Source organism: Lepidochelys olivacea (assembly GCF_965140295.1).
Source record: "Lepidochelys olivacea isolate rLepOli2 genome assembly, chromosome: 6".
Classification (NCBI taxonomy): domain Eukaryota; kingdom Metazoa; phylum Chordata; order Testudines; family Cheloniidae; genus Lepidochelys; species Lepidochelys olivacea.
In genome coordinates, this window is record NC_140416.1 from 121,578,512 (window position 1) to 121,592,664 (window position 14,153).

Below are 14,153 nucleotides of genomic sequence, written 5' to 3' on the forward strand. Positions count from 1 at the left end.
GGATATCTCAAGCAGAGTGTATGCTGTGCTGTCTGACTGTGTGAGAGGCAGCTGTTCACAGACCTACGAAACAGGGAAACAGTAGGATATTTTAGCCTAACTTCCTTCTGATGACCGTGTCCTCATACTATTGAGAGAGGCATCCAGTAGCTGACCTTAAAGTTACTAACTTTTTTATTGTTTACAGATTACCTTTAAGATTTCTGCATACTACCCATTGCACGAATATACTACATTTTGTTTTTGTACGTGCCAATGCAAAGGCACTGAGTGAGGTTGATAATCACGTTGTGGCATGGTTTGTCTTTTACTGATGGTGTTAAATGTGCCATAGCCAGGATGATATAAATGTTTGTTTTATGAGAACTGAAGAAATAACATTTGGCTAACATGAATTGACACTTTTGCTACAAAATCCATTTAAAAAAAGAAATTATGTGCTTGCAGTATTTTTGAGTAATATTTGCCAAACCTGACCATTCATTTCAGTGATAATACTAATGAAAAGAAAAATGATGCCCCTTTTTAAAATTTTACTTTGAAGCTCAGTGTTTTTACTTTTAGTTGTCTACCACCTCCCTCCCTTCTCCCTCCCTTCTCTGTTCAAATGGAGAGGATATAAGGAGAGTACAGATGCTGCATGTCTTAAACGAAAGCGTTCCCAAGGTACAGTAATTGTAGATTTCTTTCTTGTCGTTTCCTCCTGGCTTAGGAAGCTTTAAATTGTAGCTTGTATATTTCAGTGAAATGTGTTAGATCTCTGTGCTTCCATTTCTTGCGCCATATTTATGTCATCTTCCCTCAGAAGGGGAAGAAAAAGCATTTTGAATCTTAGAGGAAAAGTAGAAGCATTGTGACTCTTAGAGAAAAGTAGAAACTAACAATATAATTGTGCTAGCACTTAGTTATGGTGTTTGTGACAATCATGAAAAATGTAAGCATTTTTTTTTTTGCAGCGCTGTTAGTATGTTCTGAGCTTTTCAGTCAATGAGACAGGGTCCCTACACCAAAGAGCTTACAATCACAAGTAGATGTGACCTAGAGATAAATTATGTCAGAAGAAATAGGAGCTAAAGGAAAGAAAGGTTGACAATAGATAGAATTATGAGGGTTTTTTTTGTGTCATCACTTTTTTGTGTAACATGCATCGTATTTTCTCATTTTTAAAAATTGTTTTTGACATTTTAAAATGTAGATTTGTGTGTGTGTTTTTTCACTTAGTTGCACTGTATGTGTGTTTTCCTTTTCTTTATTAAATTAATATTTTGCAATGGGAGTCAGTGCTGATCTGAAGTGAGGCTTCAGGGAATTGAAAGAGAAAGGGGAGGTTGTTGCACCTGGGATCAGGACATTATTTGTCAGAAAAAGAAACTTGTAATTTAAGTAATTGAATTCACATGATGTAAATCAGTGCACTTCATAAACAGGATCGATCCTTAAGAACCATTAGTGATTAGGGGTAGGTTTTCAAAAGTCCCATTCAGCATTGGCTTAATTCTGCTCCTTTTGAAGGCAACGGTAAAATCCTGTTGACTTCACGGGGAGCAGAGTTAGCCCTACACTGAGTGAGTTTTTGAAAATCCAACCCTAGACCTACAGTTTAAATATAGATGGTAGCTGTGAAGTTATTGTGAATTGTCCCTGTATTCTCCTAGATCTGGGTGACCCTGGATATAGATGTGTTTACGTATGTCTGACCCAAAAGACTGTATCATTTGGCACACAAAAATATTGCCCTTCTGACTTCTTTAATTGCATTTTCCTTAATTGAGCCCAAAATGCAAATCTCTGAATACAAGCTGTTAATATTTAGCTCTCGTGTACCACTTTTCGTTAGTGGGACTCAAAGCTCTTTACAAATATAAACAAGGATTCCCATGTTAAAAATTGGGAAACTGAGGAACATAAATGTTGGCCTTTCTGACTTCAAAAAGTCTTTTTGGGATTACTTGCAGTATGTAAGGTAAAGCACATGAGTAAATCTTTGTGGGATTGGGTCTGTAATCATTTAATAATTGTACTGTTCTGCATTTTTACTTGCATACAAGAAATATAACTCTAATAGTAACACTTGGTTTACCCAAACATGTGCAATTGTGATCTTCAATGCATTTGAATTAAAAGTGGATGTTAAGGTGGTATGTTGTGACACTGACAAATTGATATGCCGAGGAATAAATTGAGCTATAATGTAAATAATGAGAACAATGTAGAACAGCCCTATTTACTTAAGAACAATAGTCTTTTTTAGGTTGAATAGCAACACTTCTGTTTCTTTAAAAATAAAACTGCATTTTAGATCAGCAGAGATTTTAGCCTCAACTTTATGTATCAGGACTTCAGAATTGTCTAGACAAATGGCCAAATTTTACTCCTGGTTATGCTGTGGCATTCCTGCTGATGTCAGTAGGAAATCATGCATGTATTGAAGAGGAGAATTTGGTTCTAGATTTCATAACGCATCTGCATCTCCTTCACCTTGTTGCACGTGGTTGATAATGAAGCCTGTGTTACTATTATCCACAAAAGTTCCAACATGAAACATTTTTAAAAATAAATATATAATGTGTGAACATGCAGACATACAGATTAAAAGTAAATTTGTTAAAGGGTCCCCCTCCTTTGGATACTAGATCTGACCAAAGAGGGTTTCCTTTTTGCACAATTGTTACATTAATTGCTACAGCACTTCAGGGATTGTAGTTATCTGGATTGATTTTTGTAGATTTTTACAGCAGAAATAAAAAGCAATACATTTTACACTTTGGTCCTGGTTAGCAAGTGCAAAATGAGCAGATGCTTTTCAAATATTTATTTTAAAAGGTATTTAACTTTTGAACTCAACAGATATAAGGAAATATACTGTGTTCTCACATGGTGGACTCATACAGTTCTAGTGAATGTCAGTGGTAGTTCTGCATGCTGCTCATGATGAAAATAGGCCCCAATCTTTAACATTAGTTTCTTATATCCAGTGCTAAATATGCAGAGAAATATTGTTGCACTTTTTGCTTGCTTTTTACAAAACTTGTGAGTGTGGCTCTTAGCTGCTCTTTGACAGCTGGGAAGCAAACAAAGTACCATTCAGTTTATACTTTTTTGGAGAATAATGTAGCAGCAAATGTTGGGGTCCCCATTCTCCATAACCCAAGTAGGTTAGTAGAACCTTGTGGAGTTTCTGTGGAATCCTGCCATTAGGAGGGCAGGGTTTGGTCCCAGGAAGAGGTCAAGGATTCTGCTAGCCCAAGCCAACATTTGTCCAAAAGCAAGGAACTTCCCCAACGGGTGCCTTACCACTGCACTGCTGCCTAACCCAGATCCCAGCTTGCTACAGTGCCTGAACATAATGGCATTTGCGGGGACCACGTTTCCAAGTTGATCCCCAGCTTCCCCAGGGACTCACTTCAGCGTGATGTTCCACAACATGAACCTGGAAGCAGCATCAGTTCTTGCAGACTTGGTATGCAATAAATATACACTTCTGTGATCGTGGATTTTGGGGAGGGAAGAATTCCACAGAGATACCTAGGAAAGTTGTCTGCCTCTGTTCCTAGTCTTCCTAGCCTCGTTCCAACTCAGAGTCACATCCCAAGCACAGGGAATTCTGTGATGTCATGAAGGAGAAGTATGGCATAGAGCCCTCCTTTCCCTTCTCATCTCCAAGCAGAGATCCTTGGACACGGTCTCATCTCTGCTCTTTAGAAATAAAGTGAGCATGGAGTCCTAAGATTACAATGGCTAACTTTAAATGGAAGTGTCATTCAGTAATCCACTGAATGGTTATATAAAGTGGCCTTTTATATGTGCCAAAGGTCACCCTAAATCCACATACCTTCTCTTTGTTTTTTCTGCCACTTAAAAATCTTTCTGCTTCTGTTTGTCTAGTGTCAGATTAAAACTTATTTTTCTGTGCTTTGGAGCTGCCAATTCAGAGCAACTATGTAGTTTCACTTATTTGTCCGTGAAGCAGTTTTGTATCATGGGTATGTTTTCATCCTCTCTTAATTCATTGCTGCCCTTTGTGCTGACTTAATTTATCATCAGATGGCTTTAGCTCCACATACTCTGACAATGAGACCAAAAGTCATGCAGCAGGAACAGGCATGAATGCTCTTTTCTGTGTAGCTGTTTTGTAATGTAATTGACTTAAACGTGAAGTGTAACTGTTCAAGGCATAATAGTTCAACCTTTCCCTGAATGAATTCATGAGAGCAGAAAGAAATCCTCTTCAGTGGCCTCAAATAGGAAACAGAGGACACCTCTTCACCTGTCATAAAAAACCTGCTTTACTTGAGTTCAGGCCAGGCTCTTTGTTGAGGGCTGGTAACATTGCTAAATCGTACTTGTTTGGCTTAGGGCCATTGCTCTTGCCTCTCCAGAAAATGTAGCTTCCTTGCATAGGACCGTAAGACCTAGGCCTTGTCTAGGCTGGAATTAACTCTGATTTCACCCTTCCATGTACCTACTCAGTAGTCTAAATCCCTGGTGTAGCCAAGGAAATCAATCACTTGCATGTTGTAACTTCACAACCAGTTCTCCATTTTCTGATGTAACCCCTAATCCAGGTTGAAACCTCCTTCTACTTCGTATCCCCTGTTTTCTGAACTTCTGTACCCTTGTGGGAGAAGGGTCAATTTAAACTTTTGCAAGAAAACTCTCTTTTATAGACCCCATTATCTCTATCACCCTCTGTCCATATGGGTGAAAGTGCCTAAGACCTTCCCTGACAGTAGTGGAGCCAGACACCATACCATATCCTTATGCCCCACCTTGTTCAATTCATATCCCATTCATATCATCCTCTCCTTTAAAGCGAGGAAATAATTTGGAGTCTGTGCCATCCACTGCGTATGTGGGGTCTGGTTCCACCTACTGGATCGGTGTTTTATTGGCATAGTCTCTCCATTTCAAGCTCATGTTGACATTCCTTGTCCTTCTCTCCCTCTTGTGTTGATGCTGGTTCTCCCAGACTGTGCGTGCGCGTGCTCTCTCTCTCTCTCTCTCTTTTCCTGCCAGCAAGCAGCTGGGTTTCCAGACACACTGTGTCCCCATCCAGCTTCTCTTGCTCTAATTGAACATCTGTCCAGCATCTCTGCTGCAGTGGTGCATTCGCTCTGGATGGAACGTGCCTGCTGTCTCTGTCAGCCTCTTCCCTGATCCTCTCTAGTGTCTCCAAGATTTTCCCCACCTGCTGGACTCTCTGACAGCGGGCTGGATGTCCCTGTGATCCTAGACCAGTGGTGGGCAACCTGTGGGTTGCATGCAGCCCATCAGGGTAATCTGATTGCAGGCCACAAGATATTTGGCTGACACTGACCGTCCGCAGGCATAGTCGTCCCCCCGCAGCTCCCAGTGGCTGCGGTTCACTGTTCCCAGCCAATGGGAGCTGCAGGAAGCAGCAGGCCACAGGGATGTGCTGGCTGCTGCTTCCCGCTCCTATTAGCCAGGAACGGCGAACTGCAGCCACTGGGAGCTGCGGGGGACTGTGTCTGTAGACGGTCAACATCAGCAAAATGTCTCACGGCACACAGATAGATTACTCTGGGCCGCATGCGGACCGCAGGTTGCTCACCACTGTCCTAGACAATCATTCTTTTTTCTGATCCTCCATAGTATAGGAAGTTGACTAGTTATGCCTTTGTCCTTTCTTCAGAAATGAGTTGCCTTTCTCTGCATGTCTCAATTAGATGACTTTTTTTCAGCTGTTCATAACCCATTTTACCATCTCTCTTTTCGCTGTTCCTGTCTTGAAAAGACTGAGACTTTTCTCTGTGTTTTTTCCCTTATATAGTACTTGCTTTCGCTGCTGTTGGCACTTCACTGGCAATTCCCCACTGTCATAACTGCTACTATATATGTCCCGATTTCAGGGTTAACTGCATCTTTGATCCCCATCACCACCATCTCAACCCCTCAGTCTTCATCAAGGTTTTGGGCTTCCTGGCCGTTGCCTCTCTCAGACGGAGACCCATGTCTCTCTTCCCCTCCAGACTCAGGGTGCAGTCCCTCTGCATCTCACTGTGATTTCGCCAGCAGATCTGACCCAGGTCCAGCAGCTATGGTTAACCTTTCTCCAAGGGCAGCAATGGTGTATGCTAATTACCAACCAGCTTTCACAAAGCAAAAATAAATTTATTCTAGGTTAAAAGCATTACAGAGAAAGCATATAGGAATGTTTATTGCTTTCTGTACGCTTAGAAAACATACCAGGATCCACCTATCTCATTGGGCCCTTGTAAGCCTAAGTCTTTCCACCCTTTCAGCAAGGGTTGGGGGTCTCCCTAAGACCCAAAATCCTGTCTGCAAAAAGGAGATCCCGTGTCTGTTCAAGCTCAGCTTTTTATATCTGAAGTCCCTTCTTTGTTTGAGTCTCTGGAAAAAACAGTTTGACCCAGGATATGCAAACCACCCAGGGGTTGGTGGTACTCTGGAGCTGTTTATATCTCAGGGACTGAATTAATCACCCGTCCACACCCACTATTTTTTAGTTCTTGGGGGAACAGTGGTAACCCTCCCCCACACACAGTAGAGAAGCTTACAATCACTGGTCCACAAAATACATAAAACATTCATAAATTTAGTACTATATAGTCTGCAAAGTGACTGTATGCGTTAACATTCATTGCTAGTAATGTAGCCCAGAAAGAATGTTCATTATTACCATTATTATTTGTTTGTATTACCCCACAGTGCCTAGGAGCTGTACAAATAGAACAAAAAGATGGCATGAGTGTAACATTATGGGCACAAGTGTACATCTTCCACTGCATCAACTTACTTAAGCGTTATTTTGGGAGATGTATCCACCACAGCCCCCCTGGTGTATCAGTGGTACGGCTTTCAGCAAACACTTTCACCTTGTGGATGTGGATCTTAATTTTCCTTTTTGCTCTTGGGCAGTTTGGCATAATTTGTGTGTGAGAGAGAGAGAGCGAGCATTCATGTTTTCCTTTCAGCTAAGAGTATTCTCCATTAGGGAGTCTCTCCTCCCTACTTCCCCCCCCCCCCAAAAAAAAAGGGTGTGTGTGTGGGAAGATTCCCAAAAGGAACTACCCAATTGATATGGACCAAAATATAAAGGTAAGAAGAAATATTTACCTTTATAAATGAATTTAAATTGAAATCTAGAGTACAGTCATACCTTTGTGCATCTCTCTCTTACCTGGCTTTTTAAAGCCATATTTTTTTAACACTTTTAAATAAAGGTTTGTTCCTTTTTGCTACAGCTGTTCATAGTTTCAAACTGAGTCGCAACCACGTGGACTGGCACAGTGTAGATGAAGTGTATCTTTACAGTGATGCAACAACATCTAAAATTGCAAGAACTGTTACGCAAAAGTTGGGATTTTCCAAAGGTAATACTTCTCAGCATTTGTAAATAATTTTGTAAAGATTATTGCTTTAATAGTTCGTTACTTAATGCTGTGAGAAGAAAATTCCAGGTTCCATCCATAATTTCAAGTTTGAAATTTTTGTTTGATGCATAGTTAATTTTTGTCATTGCGCTCTTGTGGGAAAATAACTCAAAGGCATTGTTAAGTTGTCATGCACATTTGTAATTAAGAATAAAACAGGTTTACTGCATCTTATTACCGAATAGCTCTGATACAGTTTCATATCACTTTAAAAAGTACATTAAGGTTACAAAGTCAAGCATTCCGAAGCTAAGAAGTGCCAGAATTAATGTTTTCTGTGCAACCTTAATTCGATCCCCCCCAATATGAAGCCATTACAGTGGTCTTTAATTACATGATCACATACTTTTTTTTTTTTCCACTGGAGCCCTGCCTCATTCACTGCACAGAATGTACCTGCTCTGGTGATGAGTAAGGGTTATGTAGCAAAGGAGGCTTTTGCCCATAGTACCGTGGGTCATTTTGTTGCAGAAGTTGAAAGATGTGTAGTGAATGAGGCAGGGGATTGCACAAAGAGAGAGGTTGTCTGTTGATTGGTGCCCTGGATAGTTGGATTCTATCCCTGCCACTTGCACAGAGTTCTTTTATGGTGCTGGGCAAGTCACTAAACTAAAATGTGCACAGGTGGCCACCATGTGTCCTCATTTTCTGGGTATTTGGGGTCTGATTTACAAAAGTGGCGAGCGTCCCTAACTACAACTCGGGACAGTGGGAGCTCTGCTCTGAACACACAAAGTGCGATAAGATGCTAAGAACGCTGAAAAATCAGACCCAAAGCATCTCCGATTGGGCAACCAAAATTAGTTGACAATTTTGGCCTTAATCTCTGTGCCTCAGTCCCCAAGTGTAGCATTGGGATAATAATATCCCCACCCCTCACCGCGGCTGTGAAGATAGTTCATTAATGTTTGTAAAGAACTAAGATGTTATGTTGAGAACACCATAGAAAAACTCCTGGGGAAATTAAATAATTCTGTACTAAGCGCAGGCTTTGGGTGGTGTGCAGTAAATAATGCATAGGGCCTCACATTGAACGATGAGGATAAACATAGCTGCCATTCATTGAGCAGTCTGTCTGACCTTCTAATACAGGTTTTTTACTGTAATTTCATAGGTTTTTTAACTGATCTTAAAAAAAATAAATAAATAAAATTATCATATGGAACTATATTGACTCCCAACATGGCCATCAGCAGGGATAATCAGATTCACAGCACAATCCTCTGCCCCTTGAACTGATGGAGTAACTGGTAGCGGTACAAAGCTTCTTTCTTCTGTATGGACCTGCCCCAAGAGGGGGATGGACACATGCTTGGCCAGTTGGTTTCACAGCTATTTGCTAGACAACCAAGGAACATTGAGACTGAGGGATAACAGGTTCAGTTCCAGGTTCTGCAAGGCCCAGAGAGTGTGCTCTTCCAACCTTATCTCCCTGGCCTCTTCCTGCATCCTGTGAAGGGAAGACAGGAGCAGCTTCTGCCCTGTTTCCATACCACACAACATTGTAGAACAAAAGAAAACTACGTACAGGAATATAGTAAAATACCCTGCTAAAAAACACACACACATAGACCCTGACAAATGAAATTAGAAGGGGAGGTTATAGTCTCAAAATATTTTCCTCCCAAAATATTTTTAAAAGGGAGGTGATATAAAGTGAGCTGGATTTTTATACGGGTCTGTGTTCTATACCATAGAGTCCAGCACGTCACTTGTCAGCTTAAAATGTGATGATCCTTAAAGATTTTGAGGACGATATGGTAGATAATCATCAATATTAGCCTGTAGAAGCAGTTGTCAAATATAGCCAGTACTAGCACCTCTAAGAATTTTAAAGCTCAGTTGTGCCAATTTAAAGTCAGTCCTCCTCTTTGCAGGCAACCCATATATAACATGCAAGGTCAGCATAATTTGGTCATGTTAGCTAAAACCAATCAGCAATTTTGCTGTTGCAAACAAGCAATGGAGCATCTCTGCTGAAATCCCTTCAAAGAAAAATTTACAATAAATGAGGCTTTTGAGATTCCAAGGGCATGTGTTGCTGTTATGAGATTGTCGCAGAATAAAGACACCATGGGTACAAATGGTGTAACAGAGGCTGGGGGAGGAAACTTGCTTATCACATCAGATGTGATTTTGTGTAGAAGTCCTAGCAAAAAGGGAGACCAGTATGTATTCTTAAAATAACTCACTGTATTGGAGCTAATCCTTTTTATACAAACAGACTCATTCCACTTTAATGCCTCTGCTTATTAATGTCTGATACCCAAAACAAGACATAGGTCTTCCAAAAGCTGTGGGTGAGATAGCCCTGATGTATCCAGCTGGCAATATAATTCAGGCATTTTTTCAGACCATAGACTGAGCTTGCAGAGTTCCTGGATAGAGCTGTGTGGAGGAGACACTTGTTTCACAAAGGATTTCAAGATTTTGAAATGTGTTTTCATTTCTGTGCAGACCAAACCCCTAAAATTTTGAAATTCTCTCTGAAAAAAAGTTTTTGGGGAAAAAATTGTTTCAGATTGATCAAAATGTTTTAATCTCATTTTATTTTGATTTATTTTTTATTTTATATTATATAATAAAATAAAAAAAATTCAAAACAAAAATTGAAAAGTTTCTTTCCAAAAATGTTGAAACAAGACATATCAGCACTCTCAGAGAATTTTTTCCATGTTTTCCTCTGAAACAAAATGTGAGCAAAATGAGCAAAATCATGTCAAATGTTTCAATTTTGAATGAAAATGGTCCTATTGAGCTTTTTAGGTCCAGCTCTATTCATAGATGAGAGCGAGAGTTGTGTATCAGTCATGCTGATGATGTTTTCTCACCCGTTGTTTAGAAATAATCTTGCCAGGAGTCTTTACATATACACTGACCACTGAAGGAGTATTGTGGAACTGTGAGAAAAAGTAATGATTAATGACTTAAGCATATAGAAAGTTATCTGTATAACAAAATGGATAGTGCATTATTCAGCTGCGTTAAAGTTATTTTCCAAAACAGCTAAGAAATTAGCAAAATCCTCCCTGGAAATTACATAAATTATGTAAATCCATAGGTGGCTGATAAGGGTCAAAGAAATTGTTTATCCAGATCTCTTAGGCTGCTTTGAAAATCTCAGCATTGTGTATGCTGATCTTTGTAAATGTATTTTATGTGCAAAATATAATTTGTAATGTTCTGGTTTGAAGCGGGCTCCTGTTCTGTCTGTGTGTATGGAATTGTCTTACTTCATGGAATATAATTGTGATCCAGGATAATGTGTTTTTTTCTACAGCTTCAAGTAGTGGGACAAGGCTTCATAGAGGCTATGTAGAAGAAGCTACATTAGAAGACAAGCCATCGCAAACTACTCACATTGTGTTTGTTGTGCATGGTATTGGGCAGAAAATGGACCAAGGAAGAATCATCAAAAACACAGCTATGTGAGTGCTTTATTATATATGCAATAGCGACTCTGAAGTCAAAAGGAGGCTGTAATAGACATATCAGGACTCTGCTGACATTATTCAAGTAGCTTATAAATGACAGCCTTCAGTGTAAAACATATTTTTCTCTGGGGCCATTTATTTTGATAGTGTGGATGCGCAAATGTTCATTGTTCTTTTCACTTTAAAGTTTAAACTTTTGTGCCTAGTTAGAGCAGTGCCTAGGAGAAGCACAAGATTTTAAGGCTATGTCTGCACTACAGCTTACGTCAGCAAAACGTATGTCGCTCAGGGGTGTGAATAGTTCTCCGCCCTGAGCGACATACGTTATGCTGACACAAGTGTTCATGTGCAGAGCTCTATGCCAGCAGGAGCACTTCTCTCACCAACATAGCTTATGCCGCTTGTGGAGGTAGTTTTTTTTTTTTTATGCTGACGGGAGAGCTCTTGCCTGTCGGCATAGAGCGTCTTCACCAGACGCACTGCACTGCTGCAGAACTGCACCTACAGTCATGGCCTTTAGTTTGTTTTAGTTCCTGGCCAGTATCCTTCGCCATAAGGGGGCAGGTCAGAGGATTTCTAGAACTGGTGGTCAGTGGCTCACTTGGTCAGGTTTGGAGAGGTGTTCCCTTGCTTCAAATCAGAGAGAATATCATCTTGTCCTTGACTGGCAGAATAGTAGGTAAGTTTAAAAGGATCTTAGAAGAAGTATAAGGAGTCAGTCTTGCTATTGTCACTCCGACAGTAGAGGGCCAAGATTATTTAAGTATGTGGAGGTTGACTTATTCTGCACGGAAATCTGCTGGAAAGAGAAACACATATCCAAAGCTTACTAATGACCACTAAACCTTTCCTTAAACATCTTTTGATGAGACTGATAAGTGAATGTTATGAATTTGTGAAGACATTAAAATATATATAAATACACTCATTGACAGTCATGCTTGCTATGGTTTATGGTAGCCAAGCTCATGACTCTTCACTGGTTTATGAAGGCTGATCCTAAAATCATCTACAGTAAGAGGGTTATCAGCTCTTAAAAAAGTGTACTTGATTATCGGAGTATGTTGTGCCTCATCCATTCTAAGAATGAAAGTCCAGTTTTTAATTTGTCTTGTGTGGCAGCTCAATATAATACTGATGTGTCCTAGTGAGATCTGAGTAGATAAGTCTTTTTAGGAGGTGCGTGTAAGATTTCTTTGCTTATTAAATGTTTTTCATTTAGTTTAAAGAGCTAGTTTGGTAATAAAAATGTAATAATAGAAGCCTTCAAATTTGTTTTCCTAGCCAGTCTAATAGTCGAGCTAGCGATGCCCAGACATAATTTTTTAATCAAGTTTGAGCTGATGGGGCCTGAGAGTGCACAGGAAGTCACTTGTTCTCCAGAGGCCAGGTTACCACCGTGCTAGAGGGCTGTTGGGAGTAGGGAAGAGCCATGCTTGGGACTTGGAGAACTCATGCCAAGGAAATGTTTGTTTGTTTTGGGTTTTTTTGCTAGACAACAGAAGAAATTGTTGTGGAGTCTTCGTGTTGAGGTGTTAAACTATATTTATCTATTTGTCAGGTACATTGATGGTAAAGATTTAATAATTTCATTTAATAGAATCATAAATCCTAGACAGATAAGGCTGGAAGGGACCTCAAGAGGAGTCCAGCCCCCTGTACTGTGGCAGGATTAAATATACTCAAAGATCATCCCTCTCAGGTGTTTGTTTAACCAGTTCTTAAAAACTTCTGATGATGGTTCATGTTATGGACATGATTCTGCATACAATTTAGCACATGTGAGTAACTTGAATCATATGAGTAGTTCCACTAATGTTTTCACTAAAGTCAGTGGAACTACTAACAAGAATATTACATGTGAAAGTAATTGCAGCATTGGGTTATATGTTTTTACCTGACTTCATAAATGAAAGCTACTCTGTAAACCTTCATTTATACATTCTTCAATAAAATCTAAGTCCAATGCTGATACATCAATAACTCGATTGCTGTAGTTAGTAAGTGGACCAGTATGTTATCTAAGTGTTCATCTAACTTAAAATGTGGCACCTGAGAGACTAACCAATTTATCTGAGCATGAGCTTTCGTGAGCTGTAGCTCACGAAAGCTCATGCTCAGATAAATTGTTTAGTCTCTCAGGTGCCACAAGTACTCCTTTTCTTTTTGCGAATACAGACTAACACGGCGGTTACTCTGAAACCTAACTTAAATTGTCATTCAACTCTGTGGTTTTTTCTTAGGATAGATTAGATTTCTTGCTGTACTAGTCACATAAACCAAGTAACCTTTTTATTTCAACTACCGTATAAGATAAAAGTTGTCGTCTTACAGCAGCAATGTGCTGGTCTGAGACTGTCTACATTACAGCAGTGATTCTGCACCAATGCAGCTACGTTGCTATAGCACTTCTGGTGAAGGTGCTCTAAGCTGATGGGAGAGAGCTCTACTGTCTACTTAACTCCTGCCTCTGTGAGAGGCGGTAGCTATATCAGTGAGAGAAGTTCTCCTGCCAATATAGTGCTTTCCACACTGGCGCTTAGGTTGGTATAATTTACATCACTCAGGGATGTGGATTATTCACACCCCTCAGCGACATAAATTATAGCGAAGTAATTTGTAGTGTAGACATAGCCTGATTCTCTTCTAGTGCTTTTCTGCTCCTACATGTTAAAAGTTCAAGAGCAAGTAATGTAAAACAAAGGGGCAGAGACCAGTAGCCCTTGATAAAATGACAGGGCTGATCTCCAAAACAACACGTATGAAACCTTAGATTCTTCTTCAGGGAGTGTCCCTGTGGGTGTTCCACTTTAGGTGAATCTGCACCCCTGCGCTTATAATTGGAGATTTTTAGTAGCCGTGCCTGATTGGGTCGCACATGTGCTGTCCCCGTCTTGAACTATCTCAGGCAGTTACGTAGCGCTGTGCAACCAACCCTCCCTCAGTTCCTTCTCTACCACCCTGGGCTTGAGATGGAGCATTTGGCAGTGCCTCTGAACTTTATCTTTAGTCTAGCTTAACTTTAGAACACTAGTTAGTTAGTTAATAGTTTAATACCCTACCTCTTCCCCATTTATGCTTTCTTTAAAATAAAATTCTTAGGAATTTAAGTTTCAGGTATTTCAGATACCCCTTAGTATAGTATAGTTACCCTCACAGGAAAAATCCTGTTCTAAGGGGCAAGCCCGGCTCCCCAAGTATTAAACGTTGCCTCACTTGCCGAGCTTCAATCCTAGTGTCTGATGGGCGCTCACAGTGTGTCCACTGCCTTGGCAAGACCCACATACTACAAAACTGCTCCCAC

General features: G+C 40.1%; 1 protein-coding gene across 2 annotated transcripts in view; it reads left to right on the forward strand.

Annotated features, from left to right (window-relative positions):
• DDHD1 (DDHD domain containing 1) overlaps nt 1-14,153 on the forward strand; it is a 121,954-nt gene that overhangs the window by 36,926 nt on the left and 70,875 nt on the right. Inside the window, exons 3-5 of one of the 2 annotated variants that reach the window (XM_084631389.1) lie at nt 565-666; nt 7,227-7,355; nt 10,696-10,843. In XM_084631389.1, the coding sequence (XP_084487515.1) occupies nt 565-666; nt 7,227-7,355; nt 10,696-10,843 (379 nt within the window). The remainder of the gene's footprint in view (nt 1-564; nt 667-7,226; nt 7,356-10,695; nt 10,844-14,153) is intronic. The other variant, XM_084631390.1, reaches the window with a different exon arrangement.